Source organism: Etheostoma cragini, chromosome 9 (assembly GCF_013103735.1).
Source record: "Etheostoma cragini isolate CJK2018 chromosome 9, CSU_Ecrag_1.0, whole genome shotgun sequence".
Taxonomy (NCBI): domain Eukaryota; kingdom Metazoa; phylum Chordata; class Actinopteri; order Perciformes; family Percidae; genus Etheostoma; species Etheostoma cragini.
The window spans coordinates 10497082-10516036 of NC_048415.1; the positions used below are offsets into that span (position 1 = coordinate 10497082).

Here is an 18955-nt window from a genome sequence, read left to right on the forward strand (position 1 = left end):
AAAGCACAACCAATCCACCGTCTCTTAAAAAGAATAAGGAAGGCCACCCATCATGTGCTGTTTTTTTGGAGTGAAAGATGAAGTCTGAATATATAAGAATATTGTGAGGGTTGTGTGCCTTTTTTTCCTAACGTATGTTCTCTTTTGAAGAGGGCAGTCCCTGTAGCCTTGCTTTTTGAAAAACTGCTTTCAAAAGTGGTAGCTTGGCTAGTCAATGATTTTCATTTTCACTGCACAGTTTAGTACTTCGAATACAGCCAAACGTTTTCACTGATTAGTTCAATTCAATTAAATTAAGTGTTGACAGGTCATGTGTGGCGTGTGTGGGCACAGTATGTGGGTGGCAGACTAGGTAGGTCGCACCTCATTCAACCAAACATCAACTGCATTATTCCCACTCGATGACTTGAGTTCTTGAGTTCCCTCCTCTCACATTCTTTGAAGAAATATGTTTTCATAAAGACTTTTGTGCATAAGCTTTTAATATGCACTTACTTGCATATTATGAGTTACACCTAGCTAAAACTAATACAGTTGATTACAACAGCTCTGCAATAAATTGTGTCTTAATTAAGTTTATAATGTTGCATTATTGAAACTCTTTTTGGAATGGTGTTTAACTTAATGGATATTTTAAACGCTTTAGTTAGTTTGTGGTGCTGTCCATTGTATTGTTTTATGCAGAGAGATGTTTGCAAAATTACCATGAAGTTGAATAGAATTAAGCTATGTATATGGACGTATATTTAACCACTGGCATATCTGCAAGACATTACTGCAATGCACTCTTAAACAGAGAGTAGCGTCTGGCCTGTTGATTGAACTCAGACATCAGAAATCTTGTGTTAAACTTGAACACTAACCAGACACCCTGCCTTCAATTTGCTGCCCGACCCACGATGCACTCAGCAGAGTTAAGAGTCATTTGGCTTTGTAAAAGATTGGAGACACCCGTTTCAAAGCAGAAAAAAAAAAGAGGCAGAGGTCGATCCCTGGTTTCATTCTGTAATTTAAAGCCGGTCTTAGTGTCACTTGCTCTGTTGCCCTAGTTGATGCAGCATTTATGGGGTTAAATATTTTTTAATATTTTAACTAGGATTTATTTATCTGCAAAAGTGATAAAAACATAGAAATCAAAGACTGAAATAAGGGAGGAAAAAATATGCAATGGTGTATGAAAATAACAAAAAGTATATCTTTGATAACAGAAATGACATTGACAGGGTTTAGGTTATGACCCCCCCCCATTTATTCATTTTATGTATTGACAATGATAAAGAACAGTTTAATATGAATAAACACACAGTGTATTTGCCTGTAATACGCTCTGGGTCATGGTTTATGACTTATACAACAATGATATTCACATTTGAATAGTACATGTGCTGTGTGCTATTGCTCCTTGTTGCCGCTCTGTGCACCTCTCAGACTGTGATTTACAGCGTTTCCTTTGCAGGTGATTTGCATGGACCTCAACACTATTACTGTCTCTTTCATTCACTCAGTGTGTAGTAGTTAAATCAGTCCCTACGCCACATTTACCTGACTGAACCTTCAGTGCAACCTGATGAATCAAACTCGACATCAAACATATTTTTTTTTTGATGTTACACAATTGCAGAAATAATTGATTGTCAGATTATATTATTCAGCCCATTTGCTGCCCCTTCAATCTGCTCCTTTAATGCTACTACGTGCGACTGCGATCGGCTCCGTGTTATGAGTGCTGGGAATAGGTTGGTGGCCGAGGGCTCATACACTACAAACTAGTGCATTTCTATGCATTTTCTCATCCAGCAGGGCACACACAGGCAAACATTCAGCCAATTCACTGTAACTAATCACCATGACTCACTTGACTATAATCTCATACTACATGAGGTGACTGAACATATGTTTTCATACTGGCATTTTTAATTATAAACATGTCTGGGATCCTGTGAAGTGGTAATACAGCAGTTGACCAATTTCTCTGAAAGGGCAAGTGGACATTTTGATTAAATTAATGTTGTCATACAGTAACTCTAAAATATAAAAAGCAGTGCAATACATTAAAATGCTTGCTGTCATTTCCCATTAGATAACATTTACATAATTTGTATATTTGCAAATTTACATCATTTGTGCATTTGCTTTTTGGGAAGAGGTAGATTAACAATATTGATGTCTTTATTTTAAAGGTATGCTCAACAAATGGTACTATATGCCTTCTCGTCATGAAACACAAACAACGAACAAACAAGCCCAATTTCCCCTAACAATTACCACACCATCTCCTTAGTGATAGTGGTAGCTTGCATGTACAAGGTCAGCTCCTTTCTTATGCCTTTTCCATCTTTCTGTTTACTCAGGTTGGATTGGCACAAATGTCCACAGCAGAAAGTGGATAACGTTGAGGGTACATTGTGAAACATGTGAACAAAATATAGCACATATTTGGCTGTGAGCTTACAAGAAGGACAAGTGCATAATGAAGGAATAGGGGCTGAAGTGTGGGGGATATGAATTGAAAGGGGAAGGGTTGTGTGGATGTTTGTGCATGTGCATGAGTGTTGCATTCCCGATGAGATGGCCCCACACAATGGCTATGTTGAAGGCTGTGGGCCCTTTTAAGCAGTAATAATATGCTAGATCACTAGTGTTATCTCACGTCATGTTCTTGCTTTGTTAAAACGTCCTTCTCAATGAACACAGATGGACAAGCAGTTATCTTTCTTTTGTGGTTCATGTTTTGAATTCAAAGGGTGGTTGAGGTTTTTTGTTGGGTCTCTTTTCCTTAAGGTATTGTTTTACTTTTTGGGAAATTTGGGTATGTCATGCTCATTCATGTACAATTTGTGTCAGTACTAATGGTGCAATGGTGATGGTACGTCTAAACGTCATAGTATAATATCATGGTTAAAATCATGTTAGAGCTTTTTAGTCCGGATTTTTTTGTGGTGTGATGTCAATATAACCAGGTGACTTTACTGAAGACCGAATACAGTATGGCAGTCCGCACAAGTTCATTGTAGCAAACCTGATTTTTTTTGTTTGTGTCATTTCCAGTTTACATAACTCAACTTGTAAGAACCATATGCCTACACGTTGCTGACATCTGACACCCATTCCCCCTTCTTCTTTTCCTGACATGTGTTCCTCAGCATCCCTCGCAATTAGGGGCCTTGCAGATAAAGTAGTGTGGCGGTCTATTTCATGCATCTTCTGCAGATTACATACAGATCCTTTGCTGACACCACCATGGGGTTGACTCCCCCTTGTCTCCCTCCACCCACACACCATCACTTGTCATGCATGTTTAGCTCAGTTCATTGACATGCAACAGGATCCCCTGCTCCAAACATACAAAAAATAAATATTCCCTTGGGTAATGACAGCATGTTTAAAGCAATTTCATCTGGGTGCTTGCTGTTGATTCATTTTCTTCTGTTTGCAGGTCCACTTCTATAGACCACTCTATGAATAGAGCTGTGCAATATTGGAAAAGTTAAATGTCACAATATATTTAATATATTAACTCAATACCACTGTATGCTGTATCAATGAAATATAAAGTATACTGTTTTAGGGACACATATTGGTGATGTCCACTCAAGTTAACACAAGAAAACTCAATGTCTAAATTGTCAGAGAATAAAGTCAGGTCCTTAACTGCATGCCGTCTTTACCAGCAGGACCGTCCAAGTATCACTCACACACACACACACACACACACACACACACACACACACGCACACACACACACACACGCACACTCACACACAGAAAGAGAGAAAGCATAGTTCACGTACTGTAATATATAAATATAAATTAAATATAAATATAATGTAAATATAAATTTGTAATTAGATTATTTTCACTTCAAAGACACATTTGTTTAACATTATGAAGTACTATCCTACAGTACCGTTTTTTTAAGACGTTTTACTGTATTCAAACAGAAATCAACTGTTTGTGTGCACAGAAGTCTGTTTTCAACATTGCAAGAAATGTTTGCCTTTAAGTGTGACCTACTGTATTTTACCAGTCAATTTAAAAAGGGAAGTTATTACATGCTGGCTTTACGTGGGTGGAGTAACAGTTTTTTCTAGTTTGATAGTAGTTTAAAACTACTTGTGGTTTGGTTTTAACTGGTGCAACAGGCCAATGGTATTGGGAGACACCTAACGTGCTTTAGGAAGAATAAGAAGAAGAATTTGTTGCTCTGGGAATTGACATCACATTGATAATTACCAAAGCAGAATCACAGACTTTAGAGCTGAGGTGTGCCTGTGTGACAGAGAGGTATTTGGCCTCTCAGCGGCAGCTCGTGTTCAATGTCTCGCTGATGCAAGCTGATGTGTACTAATTCTACATCTGCTCAAAGCAAACATGGCATTAAAGTTCAGCCAAGTCACAAAAAAAATCCCTTCTCTACAACTTATCTTTGCCTCCTCTTTCTCTGTGCACAAATTATATTTGACGGTTTTCCCTGCATCCTTTTATGAAATTTAAAATGATTGACAAATAAGTGGATATAAATTTTGGGGGTTTGTGTGTGTGTGTGTGTGTGTGTGTGTGTGTGTGTGTGTGTGTGTGTGTATGTGTGTGTGTGTGTTTGAGATTTGGCTTGTTAGCTTTGCTGTTTAGAGGATATGTGGCCCTGAAATGGGCTCTTGTCATGTGGGCTGAAACTTTGAGGACTTGATTGTAGCCTCAGTGTAAATACCCAAACAAACACGCAGCAGTCAAAATGTGCTACGGGTTGGCCATATATTTACATTCCTCTTCCTCTCTCCCACTAGGTTTCTTTCACTCTCTCTTCCTCTTGCGTCTGATTTGTTAATGTGTATTAACTCACTAGCTTTTCTTTTTTCTTTTTTTGCTCGCTTGCTTCCTATGACACCCATTTCTTTTATTCTCTGTTTGTGAATGATATTTGTAATATTTGTGGTTCCATGTGTCTTGGTTAAATTCTGAGACTTTGTGACAGGAATTAAGATTTAAATTGTCAGTTTGAAGCACTCTTCCACCATTTCTCACTGGTGTGTGAAAAATCTCAAAAACACTGTTAGATCATTTGAAACACTTAAAAGACTGCATTTTATGCACTCATACTACATTCTGGCATTTCATATTCATCACCTCCAATGAAACAAATCCAAAGGTGAAATATTGAGCCCATTTGGTTGTTCTTAAGTAGCTTTAAGCGCAACTGTTTATGCATATTCGCCCAGCCGCTACAAAGCGTACCAGGCTTCTCAAATTTGTTTTCCACAGCTGTTCTGCATAACAACGCCATGCTATCACGCACAGGCAAAAGTCTGGTGAAGGGAATATATCCATAATTCAAAGAAACAGTAAGGCACAAGCAGTGGCGTTGTCAGATATAACAAATTGAGGAGGAAAGAGTTGAATTTGTATCAGCTTACAGAGGTTGACTGCATTTTACATACTGCAGGTGCCGCTGAGTGCGTGGTAATAGGATATATGATGGATGGCCAAGCCGCATAGGCTCCCATTCCTCTCGGTTATTCATCTATTTATCTGCTTATTTATTTATTGCTTCACCCAGAGAGACCCTCACAAACTCAGGATTTGCCTAAGGTGCAATAGTACCGAAAAGAGGCCTAGCATTGGCCAGTATGGAAATGATATGGCCATTCCGAGGTGTGGAAATCTTCTGTTGAGCATATGTCAGGTGTTCTGATGTCTGTGCTGCCGTTCATTGGTGCTGTTGGTGGTTTAAAGGGGCCAGCTGTTTGTTGAAACGTAAATATTTTAACTAAACCAGAGAACAAAACCATGACACATTGTAGAAACCACAAATGAAACTCAGATTGCAAATATTGTAACAGGAATGCAAATTTATCCAGACATATATTTCAACACATGGATTGAGCCAAGCTTTTGGTTATTTGAAGGATTTTTTATTAGTACTCTATTAGTTTGCAGAGATTGCACATTGGTTATAACCCCCCTCCCCCCCTTTCAGCTATCATGCTATCATACAACACAAACATTTCACAAACTCTTGAAAAATAAAGATCCACCTTGTTAAATTAAAGACACCCTAGTCATAAAATTTTAACCAAACGAAATAATGAAATCAAACATTGAAAATAATTGTGTGATATATTTGAATAATATTGGTGAATTAATGAAATGCACTTCTAGCTGTCAGCCTCACACCATGAAACCAAACCTACAGGGACATGGACATGGACCCTTTGATCACACACAACTGCCCGCTAACTGCCTTTCATGTTTAACCCTGTCACTTCTACCCTATCAAGGGTTTCACGCAAAAACCTGCATGCTCCCTGGGGCAGGTCACCTCTCCTGGGCCGAGCTGTCTCACAGTTTATCACTCCCACACCCCACGTCATTACCTTGCTCTCCAGCAAAGAGGGGACACACTCTATCTTAGTAAATGTGCATTGAATAAAGCTGCACTACACAATATTTTTTATGAAAATACATCAGCATAAATCACAAATTCTGTCCATCCTTTGTTGTGTGTCCACTACATTTTCATACACATGCATGCATTTTTCTGCAGGCGTCTTTATAAAGTACTAAAGTGGTCCCCACCACTACCATCATGCAGCTGCCAAGAAGACCTCTAAACCAATATCAGCACCCCAATTCAACCCCCCCCCAACATTTTTCCATCGTCCTCATCTCAACAGCACATGGCAAGAAATAGCCAGCAGCTTACGACAAAGCAAAGCGGGGAAGAGGGAGGGAGGAATGGGGTAAAGGGGGAGTCAGGCCGTAGATCAGGGCAGGGAGGATGGCGGCGGGACCAGGGGTTGACAGGGGAATAACATCCCTTTCTCCTCAATCGACAGGGACCATAACTCCTGCCTCTCCAGGGACAGATTGAGAAAGGCAATAGCCCAAGGGGCTGTGAAGCACGGATGCTTAGGAGAATTGAAAGTTAAAAGAAAAACGCAGTTTGCAGAGCCGCTGCCACTGATTCAGCCGACAGCACCACTCTTTGCTTCTGGAATTTTCCTATTTCTCTTAATTCTTCTTTTTTTTCTTTTTTTAAGACAGGAGTAGAAAGGCCCAAGTGACATACTGTCCATATGGATTATCAAACAGTATATCTTCAAGGGCTGGCACTTAGTATTTTCCCCATTTTTGGAGAGTTTTCTGCACTCATTGAAGTTAGTGGGAGAATGGGCACATCTTTCTTTTTTAGTGACCTAACGTTTTGGCCTCAATTGACCAACAGTAAATAGTTTTTGGCGGTAGACGTTGATGTGATGAAAATTTTTTCTGAAGAGATTAACTTCGTCCTTTTGAATTTATTGCCACTAGTTTCCAATAAGCTGTCACAATTGGCCAATAACACATTGGCACTCTGTTTACACAGGCAGTGACAGAATCTATTCTAGTGCCGGATGTTTGTGTTGCGTTGGATGAGGCCTGATGTGCGATGTGAACAGTGTTTACATATTGTTAGTGCATTACCACCTTTGATAGTCAGAAGACAAACATATCATTTTAAATTTAATTGGATAACATGTCTTACTTAAACGTGCCCTGCCGTACAAAACCGTTTTACTTGGATTTTTTTTAAATGTTGGGTCCATTTAAGTTTGTGTTATGTTGTGAATGTGAAAGTGAACTGCTAACTCCTCTGTCAGCTCTAGCCACTGAACAGAAATAAGAGGAGAAATCAGGCCAATAACAAGAGCTGGTCAGTCTGATGTCATGTTGCCTGAGCTCATTACTATCAATGAGCTTGCCCGGTTGTACTGGGTAATGGATGCTGATAGCCAGGCTCCCATTGGCTATAGCTGTTAGACGCAGCTTAGGTGATTGAATACTAATGAGAACTGGCACAAATCATGCTGAGTCTTCCTGCAGGCTTTCTATACCACGCTAGAATGGCTAGAAACAAGTTAACCAAGGCATTTTTTCCAAAAGAAAAGTTAGAGTCCACGGTAGAATAGTTTAGTTTTATTTATTTGATTAGGACAATGCACCATAATGAACATTTCTGTAAATGTGCCAGTGTTAGCCAATTGGCTATTTTTCAACTGTAGTACTACCCAGCATGCATGTCTTTTATGGTGGGAAGAAACTAGAGCACCCACGCAAACACGGGCAGAACATACCAACTCCACACAGAAAGGCCCGGAACGACCTGGATTAAAACCAAGAACCATCTTGCTGTGAGGCAGTGCTAACCACTCAGCCACCATTCTGCCTAGAAGTTCAGACATTGCCACAAAGTAATGAAATATGTGTTTTAATAAAAAAAGACACTCATTTAAAAAGCAAAGTAAAGTAATTTCTGATAAAGTCCCACCTGAACTGTGAAGTTGTTATGACTCTGAAGTCTAGGGCCCTATTACACACACTGCATTTCTAGAGTGCTGATAATGTAATAGTCTTCTCTGTTTGGTTTAACCTGTACAGTAACTATTTATAAATGATGAAACTGGAAAAAGAAAAGAGGAACTAAATATAGTGTATTGCTGCAGAATACCTTATATAGTGACCGGTGAGTTACAGTACACGTTATGGTTTAATAAAAGTATAGGATGGCGATTTACACTGTTTAACTGCTATGTGATTATACAGTCAGCGCTGAGTCAGCAAATACATCACAGCTGTCCTCTCCCTGTGTTTTATCTTGTTTGTTTCAAACTCTGTATCCCTCTCCCCTCACACTTCCTGGTGTACTGTAGTATTTTTCTATTTTTTCTCTCTATTTCTCTGCTCACTAAAAAAGTATCTCAGCTTCAGTCCCTCTCTTATTTCTTTTTCTTCCCCTTTTCCTTTATCTTCCTCTCTCTCTTTCTCTGTCCATACACTCTGTCACTCACTTCACTCCTCAACATTACCCTGTTTGGAGTGGGCTGGGAGCAGGCTGGGAGCAGCTTTTATGGCCTGATCAATTTTACAGTGGCTTATTGAACAGCTTTTAATGCCCTCCTTTACTTTCCGTTGTAACCTGCAGAGTGTCTGCCGCTCCAGGGCTGATATGATGGCTCGCCAGAGAGAGAGAGAGACAATAAATTTTAATACATCGTCTCTGGAAAATTACACGTTTAATCATTGATTTTTATTGGCTCATCATGATAACATTATCGCAGTGAGTGAGGGTGGACAAAAGAGTGGCTAATAAAATAAATGAGGTTGAATTAGTTATGGCATTATGAAGTGGCATAACCAACTTTCTTCATCTAATATACCGTGTATTGATTGGTACGGTAACGGTTACATATGGACAATTTGATGCAGTAATCACTAAAACAAGTGGAACCATCTCCAGATATTTTCACTGTGTCAGTTTGTTGAGACAAAATATTGAATGTTGACTGCTGTATGTTTTAATGGCCAATAATAAAAGGGAAAAAGACTTGCAGACCAAATTATATTGCGCACAGGATTTCTGTGTGTGTGTGTGTGTGTGTGTGTGTGTGTGTGTGTGTGTGTGTGTGTGTGTGTGTGTGTGTGTGTGTGTGTGTGTGTGTGTGTGTGTGTGTGTGTGTGTGTGTGTGTGTGTGTGTGTGTGTGTGTGTGTGTGTGTGTGTGTGTGTGTGTGTGTGTGTGTGTGTGCGTGCGTGCGTGCGTGTGCGCGCGCACGTGCGTGTGCGTGTGCGCGCGAGATAAGGTAGATTGACTCCTAATATAAAGTGTAGAGTTGTCTACTGACATCCGTATAGCTGTGCCCTTTGTGTCCCTGCCTGGCAACCTCATTCTCTCTGCGTGTTTGTGTGTGTGTGTACAATATTTGTATGTCTTTGTGTTTGAAAACAAATTACAATGCAATATGATTTCATTCTTGCTTCTAGGATTGTGTTTTCAAATACATAATAAAGTTGTTTAATGTTTGTGAAGGTCTGTGGGTGTTAGACTGTTAGTTTGGGTTAGTGAGGGAACAAGTCAGTGGACCTACATATATGTCTGTGTATACAAATTGTCTCTCTCTCTTTCTCTCTTACACACACACCACACGTAGAATATGCACAAAAATACACACTTGGGCAGGTTAGCCCTCCTCCATGCCGGCACCTGCTCCGTTGAAGGTGAAAGAAGTGCTCACTTGAGCTCATTGAAAAGTAGATGTGACAGTAAATTTTTCAGGCCCTTGTGAGATGGGAGATCTTGTTATAGCAGTCAGGATGGGGGTCAGGGCAGTGGCTGCTTGATGATTGAGGAAAAGAGAAGTAAATTCATTCTGCTTCGGGCACTTTGTCAAGTGCCAGTAGCTTACTGTTGAGAGCCACTCACCCATCACCGTGTTACGGCCCCAGAGGTCACCTCCACCGCCATAAATCTGCCTCGCCTGCTAAACCTACTGCCTCCCCCTGGCTGATCACGAGCAGGGAGAAATGCTGCAGCTGCTGCTGCTCCTCATAGTCACTCAAATGAAAAAAGGCAAAGGGGAGAATATAGATTCTGCTTTTGATGGTTTAAGAGCAGGACACTGGATGTGCTGTGCCACAGGGGGATGTGTATGTTTGGACTAATGGTTGTGTTGTGTGTGTGAAAGGATGGATTGCATATTTATAGCAAGAGACCTTAAAGCAATGCATATACAGTACAACTCCTCACAACAATCAGTTTGGAAATACTACAATATCTGTTGACATCAGAACTCTATAATGTTGTACACTGCAGCTTTGCTCATTTACACAATCAGTGTCAGTAAATGCACTGCTACGTTTAACAAACACTTGCATCAATGCAAAGGGTTTTAGCCAAAATCAGCCTCTCAGTGTTTGTGTCCAGAAAACATGAAGTTACACATATATTCATTACTGTAATACATATGGAACAGTAGGCCACAGTAATGCCACATTTTTTATATTGTGCTGATTCCGTTTGGGCTGAAGCTCACCAACACTGGTTGATGTCCAGCCATTTTTTATGAGGAAATGTACGATTGGTGGTTAGAAGATTGTTTCGTCTTTACGCAATATTAAAACACTCTAGACATTGAAGTTGTTCCAAGATAACAAGAAAAATCAACTTTTAACACTTAATGAGGACCAAAAAACTATCTTATGTTACGACTCTCACAGTCAAAAGTAAAAACTAATCTGGGCTTGTGAACTATTTCTGGGGAGTTCTTCCTTAAGTTTTTTTGGTCAGCAATTAGAATCCCAGAAGTTCAATGAAATTCTGTAACTTTTAGAGTGTGGGTAGGTCTACAGTTTCAATACTTAGCCTCATATACTTTCCTTGGGTTGCAACAAAACAGAAACCAACCGTACACAAAAGGGGATCCTGTTCTGTCTTTCTAAATTGATAATTGGCATATAGTAAATTTCTTCCTATCTCTTGCCATGTGCTAACATTTTTCTTGGATGGTAGTAGAGGACTAAAGTCAGAAGAAGGAAAAATGATCTGGGGTGTGGGTGTGTGTTTTTATGTGCAAGTTTTGTTTTTTTGACCACATGCTTGTCCAATTGTGCACAGATTGGGAGCGATTGCTTCTTTCTAATGTTTGTCATTGTGTGCCATAATTACACCTGCCCTACCTATGTGCGTGCATATGTATTCCACACCCATGTGTATAGGTGTGAGTGTGTATCTGTGTGCACATGCCTTTCAAGCTCTATATAGCTCTCTATATAGCCTCTTATTAGGTGGTGATTATCCTGCCTGCATCTGGCTTCTTTCAGCCTTTGACTGAAAGTTGGAGAGGCCAGGGGCACCCTGGGAAGAAAGGAGTGAAGACTTCCTGAACCCAGCGATCACCCCCACTCCTCAACTCCAGTGTACCCTTTAACCTCTCAAGGAACCTCTTTACTTTCCCACTGGTGTATTTTCTATAAACAATAGAAAATTCCACATTGGGCGCAGAAATGTGCATGTGGTGCTCATACTATGTTTGCATACATGGATACATGATGCAGTCTGGTGAAGGAAGTGTTGAAGTAACCTTCTAATTAAGTTCTACCTGTTCTATAATTTCACTCATTGTATTGTGAATCTCTCCAGAATTCACCTTGGAATCAATGGTCAATAGTATCCCGTAATTGTACTGCAGATGAATATTGTGTTTTATCTGGTTAGTTAACAGTTTACAGACCTGTCATAATTTCTTCTCATGGCTGTAAACACTGTTAAATTGTATTTGTTCCAATATAGAAACTAGATGAAATCACATTTTGGAAGCATTTCAGCAATCAGCTTACATTATGGCTGCATTTGGGTCATTGCATTTACTCAGTCACAGTCAACCACAAGCTAGTGGGAAAGAGCATGAATGTGCCTTTCCCACATGCTACATGCTGAAATATCTGACTGTATTGAGGTGAAAAGGTCAACCCACAGCTTCTCTCAAAAGAAATAGTTCTTGCACAACAAATGACTACAGACAATCTGCCAAAAACTCAGTCGATAAACACCTTGTTTGGTGCTAATCTTCAGCCTGCATCTTCAACACAGATACACATGTATGCACGCACTTTCCTTTTCCCCTACTCTTCCCCGCGACTAAACGGACATAGCACCACTGAAAGATATAGATTGATAAATCATGATGAAAAATACTTTGTGAAGCTGAAAAGGGACAAGGAAAATATGCAGAAAAAAACTGAAGAAAAAGAAGAAGAACTAGATAGTGGACAGGGAGAAAACAGTGTGGCAGGATCCCGAGGGCCTGGCTGGGGGCTTTGTAAGAACCCATACATCAGCTGTCACCGGTTGGGCTTCCAAAGAGCCACAACAGAGAAACACAATAGACTGGACAGATGGTCCCAAACAAACTGCAGTGGGTTTGATGCTATTAAAAGCTGTTTACCTCATGCCAGACGCCTGCAAGTGTAGTGGATGCATTGTGTGATCATTTCTAAATGACTGATTATGTCTATGAGTGTGTGTTTAATAAACCCTCTAGTGTATTTTTAGCCACCAAATGACCATTCGTAGCTTGAGTAAGATGAGTGTGTGTGTGTGTGTGTGTGTGTGTGTGTGTTTGAATTCTCTCATAATTAAGTTACAAAACGTGATGGTGTAATACAGACAGTTTAATGATTGATTTGCAAAAAAATGGATGCCAGCCAACTCCGTAGGCCATGACGAACTTTTGGCTTGCAACCAATAACTGGACAAATAGAAAACAGACCCCACCATCCCGTCTTTCTCTGTTACTCCCTCCCTCCTATCGTCTCCTCTTCATCTGCTCTCCTAAAGAGCGACTCTGACACCTCAGAATGATGAACTCCTTCAATGCGCTGACCTTTCTCCTTCGGACTAGTCACCCGCCCTCCTGCCCTCTTCCATGTAGATGAGACAGAGACAGATGAAGATATTTTGCAATGTGTACGGGTGTCAGTGGGGATGGTGGGCGGGGGTGTCATGCAGTTACACAGTGAAATTAGTTTTGGTGTTGGTGTATGACGGCCAACCCACCTTCAGATCAGCAGTCAACCAGGGAGATTAATCCAGACACAGGATGCCTGTTGGAAAGCAGTCATGACAGGCCCTGAACGAGAGAAGAGAGACGGACATTCGGGGCTCTTGGGTTCATGACAATGATATACCATCTGAGAATGTGTCCATATAGCTATCTGTTCAACTTTCAGGTTTAAAATTCAAATTGTTGGCCTGATGGGGACATGATTATTGTGAATGACCAAGTTTCTTCACCATGACATGTAAAAATAGCCCACATTTAACATTGTTCCTGAACTCTGAATCATTAACCCGTTTATGTAGGTAGGGTGTTGTGGATAATTCCTTTGGTTGGAATACCAGTCAAAGCCTTTGCAAATTGGACATTAGCAATCTTTGTCAGACAGATCAGAACATCATATTTAGTTTAGTTTAATCACTTTTTTGCTATTTAGTATAATTCAAATGCATGTTACTGTTGAATAAATTCAAATTTACATCTTTGATCTCTCACAACATGATCTCAGTCTAATTCTGAGTTCATCATATATTGGCAGCAACAGCCTGATGACAACAGCTAACTATGCTAGATGGCTATATAGTTTATATTGCAACCCTGCTTCTGTTGTAAAGCTATGTTCCCTCAGATTATCACAAGACGTGTAGATAAACACCTGTTCTTGTGAAATAAAGTTTTAGACATGATGAATAAACTGATGCTATCTGGGATGACCAACAATATCTAACACATTAGGAGCATTTTCTTAGTTTTAGGTTGGTTGCAAATGTTTCCCAGGGAGCTAACCAGGATTTTTAAACTCACCCTTGTGTCTATTCTCAGTCCTCTGGCCTTTTGGATTGTCCTTGAATAACCCTTACTGAACCTGCTCAGTCAATGTAAGACCATCCAGGTGCATCAGCTAACTGTCCAAAATGTAAAATGAGTGTCAGAAGTTGATAAATATGGTATCATTAGCCACGCTTGTCCTGCCTTCTTCGTTTTCTGCTTTAATTGGCTACTATTTGTAATCCTTCACCTTTGAGCTATCCTTTACTATTCTGTCTTGTTGCCATCTATACGTGGTTCAGATCAGTGCATCTTACAGGTCAAACAAAGGGGAGAAATCGTTGGATATTTTGTGTTCTATTTAACTTCATGGTTCACACGGACACCAACATACCTTTGTTTTGATAGTTGTTAATATTTTGCAGTATTGAATTATTAGCTAAATATATTATTGTCTACTTAATATATTAAGATCTTAAATACATTATTTGGTTGAAGAACTCTTCATTTTCACTTATGACAAATGATGTACCACAGGTCAAGAGGAATGGCACAAAGTAGTTGAATTGCCAAAACTACCCTTACCTCTACCCCTTTCTGAAAATAAAAATCCATCATTGTAGTGATGAGATGTGCTCCATTCCTAGGTGCTTTAGGCGCGGCTTGTGAATTTTCAGAAACACATTGTATTTTCAGTTCATTCAGTTTGAGGGCATACTGCTCATGCAAATGGACAATAACTTCACTTCTAGCCTTTGTTGAATGTTGCTCTTGGATGGTCCCTGTATCATTATTCAGTACATGCATGAAATTAAAAAAATCACACTCTTGTCTTGTCTTCAGGTCAGCTGTCCATTCCTTGTGTTCCAGAGAGACTTGAAAATCCCTTGAGCCAAACCTCCAAAGACACTCGCCTGCATAGTAAGGTAAGTGACTCCTGACACACACATCCCACAGCAGAGTATATTAGTCACTTCAGTAGGACTTTGAGCTTTGGGTAAAGGGACGGTTCAGGGGGTCAACAGCGGCATTTGATCTTTGACCTTCGGACAAAAACAGACTGGAGTCAGGGGCTGAGTGACTACTGTGTTGGGTTGACACATTCAACAGCAGTGTTATTCCTCTCACTGAGTTAGAACATATCAGTTTGATTTATTAATTCAGCTTTATTAAGCATTATCCCCTATTCATGCTGTTAATTAGTTAATAATAATTAAAAAAAGACACAAAATTGTACTCTTGTAAAAATGCAATGGATTAAAAATTATTAATTGAAAATATGTAGCTTACACTTCTTAATACTTCGGTATTAAGTACAATCAAATGTGAGTTGGCCCACATTTGTGCAATCCTTGATTACCCCTTCAGAAGTGTTGATGCTTGTTATCTTTAGACTCATTTCATTAGATTGTCATTATATTAAATAATGTAAATACTATTGAAATGATTTGGTTAGTTGCTTTTAAGTATTTAAAGTAACCTGTAACTTTTTTCTTTGTAGTTAACTGCCAAAAGTGAACTCGTATCTAAAACAAAACTACTTACAGGGCTAAGCAGATCTCTCTCTCTCTCTCTCTGTCTGTCTGTCTCTCTCTCTCTGTCTGTCTCTCTCTCTCTGCCTCTCTCTCTCTCTCTCTCTCTCTCTCTCTCTCTCTCTCTCTCTCTCTCTCTCTCTCTCTCTCTCTCTCCCCCCCCACACCCTTACACACATGATCACCAATGCTTGATTGAGCTCCTCCCTACTGAATTTAATCGAAGCCTCAAACTCTGTGATCACTCTCTACATATCCTCGTCCCCCTAGTGGCCAACATTAGAACCACATCACACACCACCACATCTACTTTAACAAGTTTATTTAATATATACAAAAGTCTAAAGTCTTTTGTATCCAAAATTGTAGAAAATCTGATATCTAGAGTGATATTATGTTAATAATTTAAACAAGATATGATGTAGAATGTTGTTAAAATAACAGTTTTATTAAATAAAAACTTTATATGAATTGCATTTACTTTGAAAAAAGTCTTTACCTTTTGTCTAGACAAGAGTAAACGGAGTGAATTTATTTATACAGTACGATATGTGTAATGTTGGAAAAAGATAGACACCTGTAGATAAATCTCAATCTTTGTTTAGTGTTAATTGTTTCAGCAACTATGTTCATTTAATGCCACAGCATAAAACTGTGGAAGAAATACAGACTTTGTATTAAGAAGGGCTTCAAATTATTTCTGAATCGTTTCTTCGTCTCAGTGTATTGTTATTGTTTGTCACAGTTTATTTCTTAAATATGTAAAGCAAAAAAGAAAAGTCAATCACAAAAAAAATTATAATTATAAGTGAAAGGAGCTTAAATGTCTGAAAATGAAACTAGTACTACGGAATATTTAAAAAATATATATTAAGATAAAAAGACAAACATATGTACTCAATATATTAAGACAATATAATATATAAAAATAAGAAGTCCTTTATCTAAAACAAAAGTTAGATTTAGCAGTTTTGCTTTGAGAGAAATGTTCCAAAAAAACAGTGGTGTAATGTAACTATGTTCATTTTCATTAACTATTCATGCCACTTTCTATTTCTACTCCACTACATTTCAGAGAGAAATAGTGTACCTTTTACTCCACTACATTAATCCGGCAGCTTTAGTTACTTGTTAAAAATTATTACTTATCACTTTACAATTTAAGATGTTTCGTCATAAATTAAACTAACCAACAATATACCGGCCTTCAAGTACAGCTGAATGATGATTAAACACTTGATTGAAAGAACTGTTTTGATTGTTTACAGTTTCTAAAATGTGAGGATTTTTCTACATAGAGTAGATTTTAATATTTTAGTTCATTTTCTGATGATACTTACTTACTTAACAAACATTATTAATGCAGGATTTTACTTGTAACAGAGTATTTGTAAAGGGTTGTATTAGTATTTTTACCTTAAAGGAAAGGATCTGAATACTTATTCCACAACTTGTAAAAGCTGACTCAAAGATCAAATTACTTTTTCAGCCTTTCCACTTTCTCTGCCTCTTTCAACCTCAATGAACGGCTACCACACAACAATGTCCAACTGTCCCACCTCTGATGTGATCGAAGCTGACTCTGCTCTCCACCCAGCTTTGTTTTTCTTCACAGCCATTGGGTGGTCCATGTCTCTCGCTCGCTCTCTTTTTCCCTCTATCTCTCTCTCTCACTCATTGTCAAGTTTACAGCGTCTGTTTCTCTTTGAGCGCTACGGGACCCAGGCATGGTCCGAAACTCAATACCAGAGTATACACAATTAAGTTCACACCAGAGGTTATTTGGTGGAAGTGTGGTCTCATTCCACAAAATGTGCGAGTCAGTCAAAGGATAAGAGGGTGTGAGTGTTTGTGTGTGGCTGGTTAGTTGGTCAAGGTTAACTTAATGATGGGATGTGGAGATGGCCTGTGTGTGTGTGTGTGTGTGTGTGTGTGTGTGTGTGTGTGTGTGTGTGTGTGTGTGTGTGTGTGTGTGTGTGTGTGTGTGTGTGTGTGTGTGTGTGCGTTGGTGCGTGTGTATGTGCGTGTGTGTTTTCACTGGCGTTTTTCTTGTTTCCGCACAGGCAAAAGGCAACGGCTATACTGGTAGTCTGTTGCTATTTGAGACTTGACAGGTTGTGCTGTCCAATCACAATCAAATGCAAGGTTTTAGTAAGTGTTATTCATAATTTGATTCATGATGGATTGCTGTTGTGTCTTATTCAGGTTGTTGTACTTTAGCTTTCTACGAGTTGCAATGTTGGAACAGTCAAATATTACAATGTGCATTAATTTATCAGAATAAAAGCATAACACCTTTACTGCAACCCGAGTGGCTTGCTGAGCCGTGAGTATGGCAGCAGCAACATTCTGTGATTTTATATAAATATGACATACTGTATGTCCTTAGATTAGGACAAGTAGCAAGTAAAGACAGTAAAGTTAAACTCTATGTGAGATATTTCTCAGTTTGTCTTTCAATGTTATCTGCTTCATCAGGTTCAAGTTTTTCAATCCTTCCTAAACTAAACTAAAATTAGAAACATTTTTTTTATTTTTTTTTTTTTTTAATAAAGCAGCAGTGTCCAAAAAATCCATAGGCACTTCTGGTCTGTTGCATAAAATGTAAAAACAATATTTTTGGTTTTGCCCCGCTGTACTCACCCCAGTTGACAATTCCAGCCTGTTGAGTGTTTCAGTGTTGGACCCGTTAGCCGTAGCTCCCTCTGAGTACCACTCACACGCGATTGGGAGTCCCATGACAGGCCAGCTGGAACCTTCAATCCACCCCCCCCCCACCAAACAGACATACAGACACAAATGCTCCATGCAGCCACCAATGGCCAGCATGCATGTCAGTCATTCAATGGGAGGGTTGCTGTAAGTGTGTGTGTGTGTGTGTGTGGGGGGGGGGTGTTGGGGGTGTTGTTGGGGCTTCCTGTTTTGGCCTGTGTGCTTCAGTCCTTCCTGGCAGGGGGACTGCTGGTGTCATATCTGTCAGCTGTGGGACCAGCAAGACACAAAATGTGCACACCTTTTATCATTGTTCATGTAAAAAAACAACATGTATGTGTATGTGTACGTGTATTATGTATTATATTCTCATCATATTCTTGAAATAAAACAGCATTTTGACTAGAGAATTGGGTTTTAAAGCTCTCGGTAGCAATCCAGACTAATGACATTTTTTTCTGGATAGATTAGCAGCGCTTTAAACCAAGATGAGGCGAGTTTTATTGTATTTTTTTTTACAGACTGTTGATTTAAATTCCCCATACCAGACAAACAGTACAACACATTTCTCCAC

General features: G+C 39.3%; 1 protein-coding gene across 1 annotated transcript in view; it reads left to right on the forward strand.

The window, feature by feature from the left end:
* LOC117950898 (adhesion G-protein coupled receptor D2) overlaps positions 1-18955 on the forward strand; it is a 97291-nt gene that overhangs the window by 63645 nt on the left and 14691 nt on the right. Inside the window, 1 exon segment of the mRNA XM_034882307.1 lies at positions 14981-15063. Within this exon segment, the coding sequence (XP_034738198.1) occupies positions 14981-15063 (83 nt within the window).